The sequence below is a fragment of the Pelodiscus sinensis genome, chromosome 18 (assembly GCF_049634645.1).
Source record: "Pelodiscus sinensis isolate JC-2024 chromosome 18, ASM4963464v1, whole genome shotgun sequence".
NCBI lineage: Eukaryota > Metazoa > Chordata > Testudines > Trionychidae > Pelodiscus > Pelodiscus sinensis.
The window spans coordinates 28,625,213-28,641,518 of record NC_134728.1 but is presented as its reverse complement, the minus strand read 5'-3'; the positions used below and the strand labels follow the sequence as shown (position 1 = coordinate 28,641,518).

Genomic DNA, 16,306 nt, shown 5'->3' with positions numbered 1-16,306 from the left:
TAGCCGCCACGTGTCCCATGAGTTGGAAGCATGTAAGTATGGGAGTCTTGGGGCTGGTAGAAAGAATTTGTATGAGGTCCTGAATAGCGTGAAATCTGTTTAAAGGAAGGTATGTCCTGGCAGTTATGGAATCCAGTCATGCGCCAATGAACTCGAGGGATTGTTGTGGTGTCATTGAAGACTTCATAAAATTGATTATGAGACCAAGGGTCTGGAACACTGCCTTCATTGTAGAGATAGTGTGTGCTGCCTGCTTGAAAGACGGTGCCTTGATCAGGCAATCGTCTAAGTACAAAAATACCATGATCCCCTGGTGATGAAGGTAGGCCTCAACTACTACTATAGTTTTTGAGAACATCCTGGGTGCTAAGGAGAGTCCGAAGGATAAATCTCTGTACTGGAAATGTTCTGTGCCTACTACAAATCTTAGAAAACGTCTGTGGACAGGATGGATGGTCACATGAAAGTAGGTGTCCTGTAGGTCGAGGGACGCAAACCAATCCCCGGTTTCAAGTGCTCAAATAATGGAAGCTAGTGTCACCATCTTGAATTTGTGCTTTCGCAGATAGCGATTGAGTTGATGAAAGTCCAAAATTGGTCTCCATCCCTCTGATTTTTTCTTGGTAAGAAAGTAATGGGAGTAAAATCCCCTGTCCCTGAACTGTTCGGGCACTCCTTCTACTGCCCCAATTGCAAGGAGACATAGAACCTCTTCCTTTAGAAGAACATTGTGAGAGGGGTCCCTGAAGAGGGACAGGGAGGGTGGGAAGCATGGTAAAAGGGATCATATAGTCTGATACTACTAGCTCGTGCACCCATTGATCAGTGGTAATTGCAGACCATCGGTGTTGGTATGATCTCAGACGATGGTGAAACAGCTTCATTGACTCTTGTGACTGAACTGATAAAGGAATGGTCTGGAGTCCCCCGACCAGCATGTCAAACCTGCTGCCGGGTATTATGTTGGTTAGAAGCCTTGCGCGTTTGTGGTTGTTGCCTAGGTCATTATTGGTTGTACTGTCTGTAATGCGAGGTCGCATATGAGAATTGTCTCGGTCGATTATAAGGTGTATTTCGTTTATGACGATAAGGTGGCATATATATTCCGAGCATTCTAAGCTTCGTTCTGGAATCTTTACGAGAGAGGAGCACCTGATCCATCTGCTCGGCAAACAAAGTTCATCTTTCAAAGTTTGTCTTTGTCTTCTACTTTCGACTGTAAGTCCTTCGGGACTGTGGCCAGCTGAAGCCAGGAAGCTCTACACATCACCATGGAAGTGGCAGTTGTTCGTGTGGCTGTATTGGCAATGTCTGGAGCAATCTGCAGCGCTGTCCGACAGGCGGTATAACCTTCCTGTACCACCAATCATAGGATTTGACGTTTAGTGTCAGGCAGATGTTCTAAAAGTTATCGAACTTCATATAGTTATTGAAGTTGTGATTAGCAAGAAGGGCTGTGTAATTCGCTATTCTCAAAGCTAGCATGGCAGATTAATACACTTTTCTGCCGAATAAGTTTAGGCGTTTGCTCTCTTTGTCATTCACCGTGTTCTTATATTGTGGGGCTTTACCCTCTGATGTGCCGTTTCCACCACAAGTGAATTGGGCTGTGGATGTGTAAATAAAAATTCCATCCCTTTAGAATGGATAAAATATATCTTATCTGTCCTTTTGTTTGTTGCAAGGGTGGAAGTAGGTGTCTGACAGATGTCATCGGTGACTTCAAGGATTGCCTCATCCAGCAGTAGAGCTGGCCTTTTGAGAGGACTGGAGGCTCTTGAGCAGGCGATGTTGTTTCTGTTGTATTTGTGTAATCTGAACCTCTTGGGTTTCAGCCACATGCTTAAAAAGCTCCTGAAATCACAAAGCGTCATCGATAGGAGAGGAGTTTCCCAGAAAAATGGCATCATCTGGGGAAGATGATGACTGATCCATTGGGAAGGCCCCTTGTGGCTACTCCCGGTTGGATGCTTGCCTATCATCAAGGTCAGGCAGGTGGGTAGGCAGTGGTACATCCCCAGTAGGCATGGGGGGGGGGGGGGGTCTTGTGCCAGAGGGAGTGGGCAAGCTGGCAGTGTCACGTGATGCATGTCGCTGATGGTAATGTGGTGACCTTGAAGAGGGTCGTTGCACTGGATAAGAGTAATGCTGGTCATAGTAGTGACGGTAGTGTCGACCATAGTAACATGAGTCTGGGGAGTATCTGCTCCTACTCCTATGGCGATAGTGAGAGCAAGTTGAGAGTGTAGGTGATCTGGACGAACGCAATCTGACTCTTGAGTGCCATGGAGAACACGATGGTAGATGCTGATGATAGCATTGTGGTGACTGAGTGTAGCATGGTGACAAGTGACAGTGGTGTGGCATTTCCCAAGTATGCATTGAATGAACAGAGACCGGAAATGGTGGCTCTGGAGAAAAGGGTTCTGGGCTAGGAGAGGGAGTGATGACTACTAGACTTGCGCTGAGCTTTTGAGGTACGTGCGAGGGCTGTTGGGAAGATACAGCCTGATGTGATGCTATCGGTGCTGGCTGAACTGGTGCCAGTGCTGGTGCCGGTGCTGGTATTGGTGCCGGCTGTGACAGTGCCGACAGGCTACTCGGTTCCAATATAGTTGCTGGCACTGATGTTGATAGTGCCGACCTCAGCAGCTGTATCCTCGGTGCCGCTGCTGACGCTGACTCAGATCTAGATGCTGCTGTGACCACCGGTACCAGTTCCCTCAGAAGGGCCGGACTCAGTGCCGATGTACTACAGCCCATCTTTTGCGTCTCAGGGCCTGGCTTGTTCCCCTGACTAACCCGCCTAGATGGTGAACGGAGGGAAGGAGATCTTTTTCTTGGGGTAGTCAGAGCAGGCTGATATCTAGCAGTTTCCGAAGACTCAGTGAGCGGGAAAGGGTCAGGCTCGTTGGGCTGCAGTGCTTTCTTGAAAAGCAGCATTTTGAGCCTCATTTCTCTATCCCGCCTGGCTTGCGCCATAAGTTTAGACCAGTGCGAGCATTTTTGAGGGATGTGACCTTGGCCGACGCATTTTATACATCAAGAGTGCCCATCCAAAGTGGGCATAGACTCCCGACATGTTGCATGTTTCTTGAATCCATGAGATCCTGGCATCATCGTGTAATGGCAGAATTGATGCTGAAGCATTTTTTTTTTAAACAAAGACTATTCTAACTATAACAATTACAACTATTAACTATTGAACTATGCAAGAAGAACGGTAACAACTAAGTAAGCTAATATATCTTTCTTTCTTCTTCTCTTCAGGATCTGAGGAGAAAGCTTCACTCCATCTACAATCGTGGCTGGTTAGGAGGAACTGGCGGGAGCTGTACCGCGTGCTCACAAATGGTGCGAATGGCACGAGGTGCCTAAAACACATGCACAGTCCAGATGGACTACTGCTGATGAATCTCTGATTTGTGGCGCCAGGTCGAGCCTGACACATACAGTGGAGCACCCACGGGGACACTACTTGAAGAAGTAGGGTCACTTATTGTAACCCTCTGCCAAGATGCAGGATTTGTTCAGTCTAACCTATCCCAGACAGATAGTTGTCCAGCCTCCTTTTGAAAACCCCTGGGGAAGAGCTTCCATGACATATCAAGCCAACCCTACATTAGAAGTTTTTCCCATGATTTAGTCTAAATCTGCTATACAGTAGCTTGAGTCCATTGCCTCTTGTCCAGCTCTCTGGGGCAAGAGAACACACTTTTTCTCCATTCTTTTTTTTATGTCTGCCTTTCATGGGTTGCTGGTATGTTAAGCAAAGGAAGTCACTGCCTTCTCAAACTGCCAGGCTGGCCTCGCCCATGCTCTGCCACCAGAACGCCTACTGGAGGCAAAGTGTTGCTGCCCCCAGCACCTGCCCTTCTCATGCTCTTGGCCAGGGAGACTGGAATCATGCACCGCCTGCTCCCTGTTCTCCAGACCCAGAACACTGGAGCTGCACACCCTCCAGGGTGGGGAGGTTGGGATTGCATACCCTCCTCACTCCCCATGCTCTGGGGCTGGGGAAGCTGAAGCCGTGTCTATAACCCAGTTCTCCAATTTCTGAAGATCCTTTTGAATGTTAGCTCTATCCACAAAAGTCAACAAATAAAAGAATTACAAAACATCACATGATTCCAGCACAAGTGAAAGTGTGAGGGATGTAACTTAAACAACAGCTGGGTAATGGTTTGTCTGCCAGTACGTTGAGATGTCTTTGCAGTCATTACAGTGTTTATCTGAAAATGCTCTGATGCTAAATACAGATTGCTTGAAAAGCTCCTGTTCTCTTCACTGACCAGCTCCCATCCACGCACCCACTCATGCATCAATCATGGGTATACTACAGACTGTCAAAACTGTGTAACAAGCATCATAGAATCATAGAATAATAGGACCGGAAGGGACCTCAAGAGGTCATTGAGTCCAGCCTCCCATCCTCAAGGCAGGACCAAGCTCCGTCTACACCATCCCTGACAGATGTCTATCTAACCTGTTCTTAAATATCTCCAGAGAGGGAGATTCCACCACCTCCCTTGGCAATTTATTCCAATATTTGACCACCCATCAAACTGCACAGTCTGCACTAGACTTTGAGGGGAAGCTTTTTGTCTCATGCAGTATGCAACTGCAAAGGGAAAAAAATTACGGGACAAATAGTTAGAGGAAAAGACTGATACAATCAACATGTGATGAAGTGATTGAAATGTCAAAGTGTCAATAAAGAGGAATTAATGGCTGCTTTACTTTTAAGTGCAAGGGAACTGTTCGAAGAAGAAAACAAGTATCCACAAAGGCAGTTATCAGGCTGCTCTTTCAGGCTGAGGAGAGAGGACTTATTTAAAAAATATAAGACAAGCCATATGTGTGGGCTCTGTACATGATGGGGAGATGTGATTGGAACAATGCTCATAAGACCATAACAGCGGCCATACTGGGTCAGACCAAAGGTCCATCTAACTTAGTAGCCTGTCTTTCAACAGTGGCCAATGCCACTTCAGAGGGAGGGATCACAACAGGTAATCCTCATGTGATCCCTCCCCTGTCACCCACCTCCAGAGACTAGGGACACTATTCCTACCTATCTCTGGCTAATAGCCATTGATGGCCCTAACCTCCACAAATCTATCAAGCTCTTTTTAAAGCCTGTTAAAGTTCTTGCCTTCACTGCATCCTCTGGCAAGGAGTTCCACAGGTTGACTGTGTGCTGAGTGAAGCTAATCTTCCTTTTGTTTGTTTTAAACCTGCTGCCTATTAATTTCATTTGGTAATCCCTAGTTCTTTGGTTTTTGAGCAAGTAAGTAACTTTTCCTTATTCACTATTTCTATACCAGTCATGATTTTATAGACCTCTATCATACTCCTCCCCGTTAGCCTCCTCTTTTCTAAGCTGAAAAGTCCAATTCTTTTTAATCTTTCTTCATATGGACCTGCTCCAAACCCCTAATCATTTTTGTTGCTCTTTTCTGAACCTTTTCCAATGGTGGAACTACTCCACAGAACTAAATTATTTGCCCCAAACAAAATGGATGGACAGTAGGGATGGTCCAGCTGGTTCCAGGAAACCAAGAACTTCCCTGTTAGTCTTCATCCAGAGTCAAACTGAATACTGAAGTGGGGTTAGTTTGGTTTTCCCATTGTTCAGAGGTTCTGGTAAAGTTTACAAATGCAAATGCTGAAATACCACAGGAAAATTTTTGTCACAGGATTTCCAGTTTAAAAAACAAACCATGGAAAGTACTAGTAAGCTGTGCTTATTAGCATGAGGCACCCCACTGAAGTAAAGCACCATGCCCAGTAATAAGTGTTGGTGGGACTAAATTCCAATTTTGCAGAACTTTGTGAGGGGGTTATGCCCTCCCCCTATTAAAGAGGAAGCTCTTCCAGGGTCAGCTAGTACAGACCAGCCACGACTGTAGGAGGGAAGAAACTTAAAAAAAGAAAAGATGCCACAGAAAGTGACAGCAATCAGCAAAAGACTACTGTGCTTCCGATTCAGCTGCCTACAAGGTAGGATCATTGAAGAGAGAGACAGCCATGGAAAATTCTGCCCTGGAGACTGCCTGAACCAGGCACAGAATGGAGGATACCAAAAGGGATGAGGTGGTCTAAAGATTCCAACCTTGAGCAGGACACTAAAAGGCCTAAGACAGGACCCAAACAGGTGACGAAGAGAATGCCCAAGAATCTGAGCACCTTCTTTCCTTTTGATCCTCCCTGTCCTCAAGGAGGAGGAAAGATCTTAAGGGCTACGTCTACACTGGCACCCTTTTCCGGAAATGCTTAAAACAGAACAGTTTTCCATTATAAATATTTCCGGAAAAAGTGCGTCTACATTGGCAGGATGCTTTTCCGGAAAAGCACTTTTTTCGGAAAAGCGTCCGTGGCCAATCTAGACGCGCTTTTCCACAAAAAAGCCCCGATCATCATTTTTGCGATCGGGGCTTTTTCGCGGAAAACATTACTGTGCTGTCTACACTGTCCCTTTTCCGGAACAGTTTTCTGGAAAAAGGACTTTTGCCCGAGCGGGAGCAGCATAGTATTTCCGGAAAAGCGGCTGATTTCTTACTGTAGATCTTCAGTGCTTTTCCGGAAATTCAAGGGGCCAGTGTAGACAGCTGGCAAGTTATTCCGGAAAAGCGGCTGATTTTCTGGAATAAGTGGCCAGTGTAGACACAGCCCTTTTGTTTTGTTTTGTTTTGGGAGACTCTGAAACACCGTGAGCGGGGGAAGGACTCTACCAGTTCCAGAGAAGGGAAGCAACCTAACATGTGGTCTCAAGACTCAATCTCCTATAAGTTCTTGTGGCAATTTTGCATGGTGGTGATCTATGCACCTCAAAGGTGGAAACTTCACATAAAAATGGCACTAGCACATGTATACTGATGTCTAGTTTAAAGGTTCTACGCTCAACGTCTAACTACTCAGTCTATGCACACAAATCCAAGTTTTAGGATTACTCAACCTTCTCCCCACCACCAAAAAAAAAAAAAAAAAAAAGACCTTTTAAAACATAAATTGCCTTCCTCAGTGCAAAAATTGGATAATTAAAAATTTTAAAATACCAATATCAGAAAACTCTTCAAAAGGTCACATGATATGAATTAACTTAGGTATTTGTATGCACACTACACAATAAACAGGACACAACGTATTGCAGTATTTACACAAATTTAATTATAAAATTATTCATATTTACAATATATAATATTATGGATTGGCCCAGAGACCAAGTCTAGAAGTATATTGTATAAATTGTTTTGCAAACACAGAACAGAGATAATATTTGCCCTAGATTATTGTCTAGGAGAATCTAAATTACTTTGAGAGTGAGGAAAGGGTTAAGCAACTCTGGAGATGCACCTGAGGGAGGGGGCTTTGGGCACTGAGCAAATGAAATGCAAATAAGGAATTTAAAACTGATAGAGGGTTTTTTTTCTTTCTTTGTTTTGGGTCAGAGCAGTTTTTCCCCAGGTAGCAGGAGAGATGGAACTTCCCAGAACTTCTTGAATTCACTGAAATGTGTAAGTAGCATGAGGCACCCCGCTGAAATAAAGCACCATGCCCAGTAATAAGTGTTGGTGGGACTAAATTCCAATTTTGCAGATCTTTGTGAGGGGGTTATGCCCTCCCCCTATTAAAGAGGAAGCTCTTCCAGAGTCAGCTAGTACAGACCAGCCACAAAAGTTCCCTATCTAAACTTAGGGAAAAGTTTAGATAGTCCATCAGATTTTTATTGTATTCCTTGTTAGGGGTTTTGGAAATCATGTCCCAGCTGGTTAATTGTTTTTTTTTCTTTTGTAACTAAGGATTACAGCTCAGGGAGTCAGTCTCTCTCAGTCTGTTTCACTCCATGGCTTTTAACACTCAATCATTTTCTATGCTTGCAACAGTAGTCTTGTTTTAATAATAAAAGGGGTTTCTTTTTGTTTTGGTTAACTGGTTGATATTGGTTGATTTTTGTGTCCTTAAATCTACCTGCCTAAATTACCCGGGAGGAGCAGAGCCCCATTGTTCTCTGCAAATTATCTCTGTTTGTTTTCCTAACTCTAAGCAAAACTGAGGTTGGTGTAGGGGGGAGAGCTTTGCCTCAGGGAGGGGATTCCAAGTGGTAGCAGCATCCAATCATCTTTCTTTTTGGGTCTCAAGGGAACTTGAGACTGGACAAGTTTGTCTCTGGGAGTTACAGAGACAGGTTTTTACAGAGTTTTTTCTGCTAGCTGGCCCCCATATCGACACTCGAAGTGCCAGGATGGGGAATTGAGCCATGACACTCATATACAAAAGCTCTTCTTGTATATGCAGTATTCTCCAGTTACATGCTTTTGAGAAACCCACATTATTCAAAACTCACTTAAGTCTTTCCTCAGGCCAAATTGCCACTTGCTTATAAGTTCTCCAGAATAGGAGCTGTCATTATTGTGTATTTGTATAGTGCCCATATCAGTGGTGAGCTACTTGAATCCCATCAGGGTTCTATGTGCGATCTACAAGACATTTTGTTAATTGTTGCTCACCCACAGGGCTGTCATATTTTGCTGGTTTCTGTCCATGTTTTTTTTCCTTCTGGTATTACTAAAGTGACATGCATGTAAAGCAAAGGCACACAAAGTGAGATGCGTGCTAATTACACACAGTCAAAGGAGCTGTGTGCTTCCTCTGCATTCCATCAAAGTGCTGCTATGGATCAATTGGCACACCCCACAAATTCTAGGTTCACAAGTTCAATCAGCAAAACTACTACCTTATCCTGCAAAAGCGGCGAGGAGTCCTGTGGCACCTTATAGACTAACTGAAGTGTAGGAGCATAAGCTTTCGTGGGCAAAGACCCACTTTGTCAGATGCATGTCTGGGTCTTTGCCCACGAAAGTGGGTCTTTGCCCACGAAAGCTTATGCTCCTACACTTCAATTAGTCTATAAGGTGCCACAGGACTCCTCGCCGCTTTTGCAGATTCAGACTAACACCGCTACCCCTCTGATACTTGATACCTTATCCTGGGAAACCATCTTGGTTACAACACACTTGTAGCCTGCTGAGATGAAGGAGGGACACTGTGAGGTCCACTCACTAGCTTAGGTTGCCCATTATTGGTCCATAAAGTGCAGTGCCTGGCACAGGAAATCTCAACTCCAGCATTGGCTTTAGGTGCTACTACAATATGATTTTTGTATGTAAAGTTATGAATATAGGCTCTGTACTAGTATTTGAATGTTCCCAGTCTGGGAGAGAGCAATGAGCCTCCACCATCTATTGTGAGGAATGGTTATCCAATGACTGGTGATGCTAATTAGCAATGCTGCATACACAAAGGCTCTCAAGGTTGCCAATAAAGCCCTGAGGAATGCGTCTGGAACCACCAGTACATCATGGCTACTTGCATGAAAGACAGAGACAGGTCACTTGATCAGGTGACCAGCTCCAGTTTGGGAGGCACCAGAAATATAAAAGTACCATGAGGACATCTCCATCTTGTCTTCAATCCTGCTCCTGATTACAGAAGCATCCTTGCTAGGGACAGAGGGCTGGGAAGGATTTGCTGACCCATCCTAACATAGGATGTACTCCAGAGACTTTTAAGTTGGCAGTTTGTTACATTTCTGCTAAGAGCCTGCATCAAGAACTTGTTGATTGATGTATGTGATGTATTCTCCTTAATCTCACTCTCATCCTTTCCTTTCTTTTATTAATAAACCTTTAGATTTTAGATTCTAAAGGATTGGGCCAGAGTGATCTTTTGGGCAAGATACAAGGTATACATTGACCTGGGTATAAATTATACCTGGTTCTTTGGGACTGGAAGAACCTGTTCAGAGTTGGTGAGAGTGGGTTTATAGCCTCTTACCTGTATAAGGTGTATGTCTGTTTGGGGCACAGGAAACTCTGGGGTGTGTAAGGGATTTTGCTTGTGAGGCTTCCTGCTGGCCAGACTGGCAGCTGAAATGTTCTGTGTGACTCGGTGGTGCCTTATAGGGAGGATCCCAGCCTTGGGCTGTAAGTAGTCCTGGTTTTGAGCAGTTTGCCCTGAACTGACCCTCTCAGCGGTGCCAAGACCGATTTGTTATATTACAAGCCATATGTCAGAAGAATCTCAGAGTTTAGCTCTTTTTAAAGAACATATTCACCAGTCATTTGCGAATGCTGCATCAGATTCTTGGCCAAATTTCCTAATAATTTCATTAGTCACTGGCCTCCCTAATAGTATTTACAAAGAGAAAGATAAAAAAATATGGTGTTCATTTATCATCTAATATGCTCCACTTGAAAACTTTAGCTCACATCCCTGCATCCCTGGAGGTATGTATGGGTGTGTGTGATGTTATAGACACATATGTATAAAAACACAATTGCAGCTTTACTTCTTTTCACGTCACACAGAAGTTGGAAATAAATTCAATATGTAAGCACTATTATTTTAAAATTGTTCGTAAAAATTTAGCCTAATAACTTCAATGGCATCACTACATAAAAAAGGATTCTCACTCAATTGCAACAACTATTTCCCTACATTAAAACAGTTACAATGGGAGTTCAAGGTGCTCAGCCCCCAGCAGAAAGTGCTCAGCACTTTCTGTGGATCAGCAGAAAATGCAAATTTCTTTTTCCTGGAGAAAACAAGAAAGTACACCATCTGGGTAATAGTATCACACACATCTATCTATCTATCACAAGAAATATAAAGTCTGACCACATTTCAACCTGCAGCTATTATCTAGGTACCAAGATAACACAGTCACTGGAAAGAAGACACAATCAAATAAACACTTTTATTCACTAGTTTGGCTATAAATAAAACCTTTAAAAAGATTCATGCAATGAAAACTACTGTATGATGAATAAACGAGTCAAACAGGCACCTGATAGTAGACGCAAAATCTACTTTAATGCAATATTAAGACTATTTAGCTTAAATTATAGAAAGTAATAACATAAAAAATACAGAGCTTCTACTTAAATGTTAACTAAGCCACGTGGCACCTCTGAGATATATTATGGTATATATTCAAGAACAAACAGCACAATAGTACACTCTGTATTTAACAAGACCAGAAAAAAATATTACATATGAAATCTGACAGAGCTAGGAATACTATAAGAACCTTTAGACAAAATATTATAATGTATACTGATATAAATCCAGAGAAATTCCTTTGAAATATTGCATGCATCATATGGGTAGCAACTCCAGGGTTCAATCATCCAGAAAACAAGTGTTCCCAACTCTCAATCTTTGCTTCCCCTAACGAAGAGTTAAGAACACACAAATAATACATTCCATTGCTGGGGCACAATATGTCTAATGGTCTGAAAGCATTGGCAATAATTACTAATTATTTGACAGAAAGAAACACTGACATTAAGTCAGTCTTCCAAGATCACCCAGGGTATGTCTACACTACCCTCCTAGTTCGAACTAGGAGGGTAATGTAGGCATACCGCACTTGCAAATGAAGCCCGGGATTTGAATTTCCCGGGCTTCATTTGCATAAGCGGCGAGCCGCCATTTTTAAAACCCCGCTGGTTCGAACCCCGTGCAGCGCGGCTACACGGGGCTCGAACTACGTAGTTCGAACTAGGCTTCCTATTCCGAACTACCGGTACACCTCGTGGAACTACCTAGTTCGAACTACCTAGTTCGAGCCCCGTGTAGGCGCGCTGCACGGGGTTCGAACCAGTGGGGTTTTAAAAATGGCAGCTCCCCGCTTATGCAAATGAAGCCCAGGAAATTCAAATCCCGAGCTTCATTTGCAAATGCGGTATGCCTACATTACCCCGCTAGTTCGAACTAGCGGGGTAGTGTAGACATACCTACAGAGGAGCAGAGTGTGGAACAGATCCAGGTCTTCAGATTTGAGGCTTTGGTTTAACAACTAGTACATGTGACTGCCCTGTTAGAACAATGTAGTAACCCACTCCACTTGTTCTGTCTGATATTTCTATGAAATGTTGCCATACAAAAATCTCAATTTACCACAAAGTGCCCAATTGAGCACAGAGACAGCACTCAACAAATAAGGAGTAAAACTATTCAGATGCATAAAGAGGAAACCTCATAAATGTGCCACTTCTTCTTATTGTTACTCTTCCCACCCAGCTCATTAGTACCCTATTTTATGACATACAGAGCTCCTCTTGCAAAGTACCTTCAACTATCACTGGCTTCAGGGGGAATTGAGGGCATTTGGCCATCTTGCAGAATCAGATTCCTTAGCTGTTGACTGTAATAAGATCTGTTAGAATATGAGGCCAGAAGTAGCTATGAAGAAGTAGCTTCAATAGCTATTTTAACACTTATGGCCCAATTCTGCAAAAGTTCACAGTATCAGTTGTTCAGAAGGATGGTTTTAGTGACTTCAGTGAGGCTACACTGGTGAGGAAGTTCTACCTAACATGAGGTAGATTATAGATTCGGACCCATCACAAAAAGAAACTTCGGCAGCTGAGGAAAGGCTGCAAATGATTTGAAAGAAAAAGAAAAGAATTACTTCAAGAAGCACAGAGGTGAATTTGAGAAATGGAAGCCACAAATAATGTCTGGCACAGAAGCACAGTCAATGCAGTTGTTCTTAACAATCTGTCAGTAGATCTATTTGAAAACCTATTTTTCAGGAGTGATAACTCATACAATTCAAATTTGCTTCAGGGTTAAAACTTGGCATATAAGGTCTTGACAAGGAGCCAGTTTCATTAAAAAATAAAATTAGTGCTGTTTTTTCTAAACTTGAAAATAAACTATTATCTTTGTAAGCAGTCCAAGAGGCAAAATAGTCAAATAAATGCAATTCTTTCTGGCAGTCTTTGTCCACCTGGAATCCATACCTAATTCCCCCAAACACTTGCTTTCATGTTATTGGATAATTTGCCAAAAAGAAAAATTAAAATGCATCAAAACAATTGTATTCGCTTTAAAAATGAGCTATGGAATTGCAAGAGAGATTTGCATGTTTGGGGCACCAAGATATTCTGCAACATACAGGAAGAAAGAAGGTTCCAAGTTTTAACTCTGGTTTACTAGAGTATGGAGAGTGAAATGAATTCAAGGATTATCCTTATCATGGGGCTACCCTTTTTTCAAATTCACATAACAAAGCAATTATTTGGAACCCACATAACTCCATTACAGCTGTGCAGAACATTGGCAACAAAACCCTGAAACAGATGAAACTTGGTCAGTTTGGGATCCAAATATGAAATTCATATTAAATGTAACCAAACATGTAGTGTGATTTGTGTGTAGCTGGGCTTAGTATTAAGCAAATTGTTTTTCTTTTATGACTCTAATCTGTACCCAGGCAAAACTCTTCCTTTCATGGGGCTTTAACTTGAAATTTGAAGCCATGTATTACTTAACTTTATGAGCCTTGAGGCATAAAAAGACCTGCCTTTTCCCTTTTTCTATAAAGTGTCGCCTGTACATTATTCAAATAATCATGGTGATTAACAACAGTCAGACAATGTTTTGGTCATTTCACTTTTTTAATCATAAGTTGAAGCCTCTAAAAGGGAGCTTATACACAGCAGTCTATGCTGACTCAATAGTATATGATGCATCAAACTATTCCTACTTTTGTCAGATTTGAGCTGCAGATAAGGGAAGCCTCAGTTCTCTTCCCACCTCCTGCATACCACATTGCCAACCATACATTATTACATGGGGTTTAGTCCTCAAATATAATCTCTGTTTGCCAGAACTGAAAATCTGAAGGTAGGGGGCAGGAACTAAGACACTTTTGCATCTTTCTGATGCCTGGTTCTGCCCCTGCTGCAAGCTAGGGCAACCTGGAGGTTGCTCTAAATTGTGCCAGCTACCCTGTGGTCCACAAGCTGTGCTTGTCACTTTCTCTGTTTCTGACTGTAAATATGTTCCCTTTTCAAAGGGTGGCATAAGGATTGTGATCTCGTCGTACCCATACTGTGCCTTTGGTGGAGTAAATGTCAATTGGCTGTTTAAGCCAACATGATGGACCAGCCATGAAAAGGGTCAGAGTAGGGCCCAAAAAAAGGTCCACAGATTTTTAAACACATACAATTCAGTTTATGAAATAGGCAAATTTCTGTCATATATAGTCTCGAGAAAAAGGGTACAACTTTCATAGAAAACCATGGGCAAATCCACAGGCAGTGGTGTCTGTTGATCATAAATTGTGTATAAATAGGTGAAAGCAGCAAAACAGTGCAACTTTTACTTTCCTCACCTTCCAAAGGTAAGCTAAATGAGTAATTTAACTGGTCAAGAGGAACGGCAGTAGTAAGGATTAAAACTAGCTGGAAGTTATAATGTAAAGCAACCCCTAGTCCACTTTAATTTATGACTATAATTTCCAATGCTTTGGATCAAATTCTATTCTCAGTTACACCTGTGTACATGTAAAATCTATGAGTTACATGCAGAAATCTATGCTCTGAAATCTATGCAATTACTGTTCATTTACAACTAGGAGAGTTGCAATTTCAAACTGACATTTCTGCATACACTGACTTGTTCTGAGGACACGTGTGGGTACAATTCATGAAACAATGAAAAAAATAGAATGAAACTGAAGAAATAAAAATGTAGGTCCTTTAAGCAAATGATAAAGGAAAAAACCATATATAACACCTGTCCCTCCCCCATACAACTATAATGAACATGCTGAAGAAAAATAATCTCCAGCTAGGTACTTACAAGTAATAGGAGTAGGAATAAGCATTTCTTCTAAACATTGGTGGGCAGTCAGATGAAGAAAATGTCCAAAGGGGGGAGGGAGAAGAAAAAAAAGCCATAATTAGACTTATATGAAATCTTTATTTGAAATGTACACAGTTTTTCAGTGCCATCACTCATAATGATTTACTTGCTTCTTTCCCCAAGATTTTCCTGAGAACCAGCATGGTGCTCTGGAAAGCATGCTGGATTTAGATGCAGGAGATTTGGGTTTTGTTCCCAGTTCTGCTGCTGACTAGCTGTGTTCCCTTGGACAACTGAATTTACCTTTCTGGGACTTAGTTTCCCCAACTGAAAAATGTGAATGAAGATATATACTTAATTCAATAAAATACGTTGAGATCTTTGGATGAAAAGAATTATATAAAAGCTAAATATTATTATATGAAACAGAATGGAATGATGAGTAAATATTGTGCATACTTTGAATACCTACCTATCTGAATAGACAAAGCACTGAATAATCAAGTTTATTGTGCATTGATTCGGGTATCACAAAAAGGATGGTGGGTTGGTCCTAACTCATTAATGTGCTGTCACTAATTAACTGTCGATGCTTGTTAAGCATTTCCTATTACAAATTCAGCACATTTTGATACACTGTGTCACAAATATGTCAAACATGTGTAGCATAACACATGGGCTACGTCTAGACTGGCATGAATTTCCGAAAATGCTTTTAACCGAAAAGTTTTCCGTTAAAAGCATTTTCGGAAAAGCACGTCTAGATTGGCAGGATGCTTTTCCGCAAAAGCACTTTTTGTGGAAAAGTGTCCATGGCCAATCTAGATGCGGTTTTCTGCAAAAAAGCCCCGATCGCCATTTTCGCGATCGGGGCTTTTTTTCGGAAAACAGTACTATGCTGTCTACACTGGCCCTAGCGCGCATAAGTCTTTCGGAAAAAGACTTTTGCCCGAATGGGAGCAGCATAGTATTTCTGGAAAAGCACTGATGATTTTACATTAGATCGTCAGTGCTTTTCCAGAAATTCAAGCGGCCAGTGTAGACAGTGTAGACAGCTGGCCAGTGTAGACAGCTGGCAAGTTTTTCCGCAAAATCAAATGATTTTGCAGAAAAACTTGCCAGTCTAGACACAGCCATGGAGTTTTCCCCACTGTAGAACAATAGAGAAGCAAAGAGCTTCTTATTATAGGGTACACCACAAGATAATGGCAAAAAGTACTGAAACATATGGTAATATAAAATTGTAGTCTGTGGGCACCGTAGAGCCTAACAAATGTTATACATATATGAGATCCTTCACATAAATGGAATGCTGATCATCATGACAGGCTGAGTCTTGGCAGAAAAGAGTGAGGAAAAAACACAAACTGCAACTTACTACAACTTGACCTTTGTTGTTTTGTCCACTATAAATATTGGAAAAACTTAAAAAACAACAAATAGTCTAGTAGCACCTTAACAACTAACAAAACATGTAGATGGTATCATGAGCTTTTGTGGGCGCAACCAACTTTTCAGATGACTAGAGTATTAGGAGTCCATATCCAAGAATAAATAACTAGGGGGAGGGGAGGGGAGAAAAAGGAGTGGGAGGGAAAGAGAGAGAGAGACAGTGAGTAAATGTAAAAAACAACAAATAGTCTGG

At 42.2% G+C, this 16,306-nt stretch overlaps 1 protein-coding gene across 7 annotated transcripts in view; it reads right to left on the bottom strand.

Moving 5' to 3' along the window:
- Nucleotides 1-16,306, bottom strand: part of PTPRT (protein tyrosine phosphatase receptor type T) — a 1,030,325-nt gene that overhangs the window by 139,036 nt on the left and 874,983 nt on the right. For 5 of the 7 annotated variants that reach the window (XM_075901347.1, XM_075901348.1, XM_075901351.1 and 2 more), the window contains one exon: nt 14,659-14,688. The exons of the other annotated variants lie outside the window; for them this stretch is intronic. In XM_075901347.1, the coding sequence (XP_075757462.1) occupies nt 14,659-14,688 (30 nt within the window). The remainder of the gene's footprint in view (nt 1-14,658; nt 14,689-16,306) is intronic. 7 annotated transcript variants of the gene reach the window in all.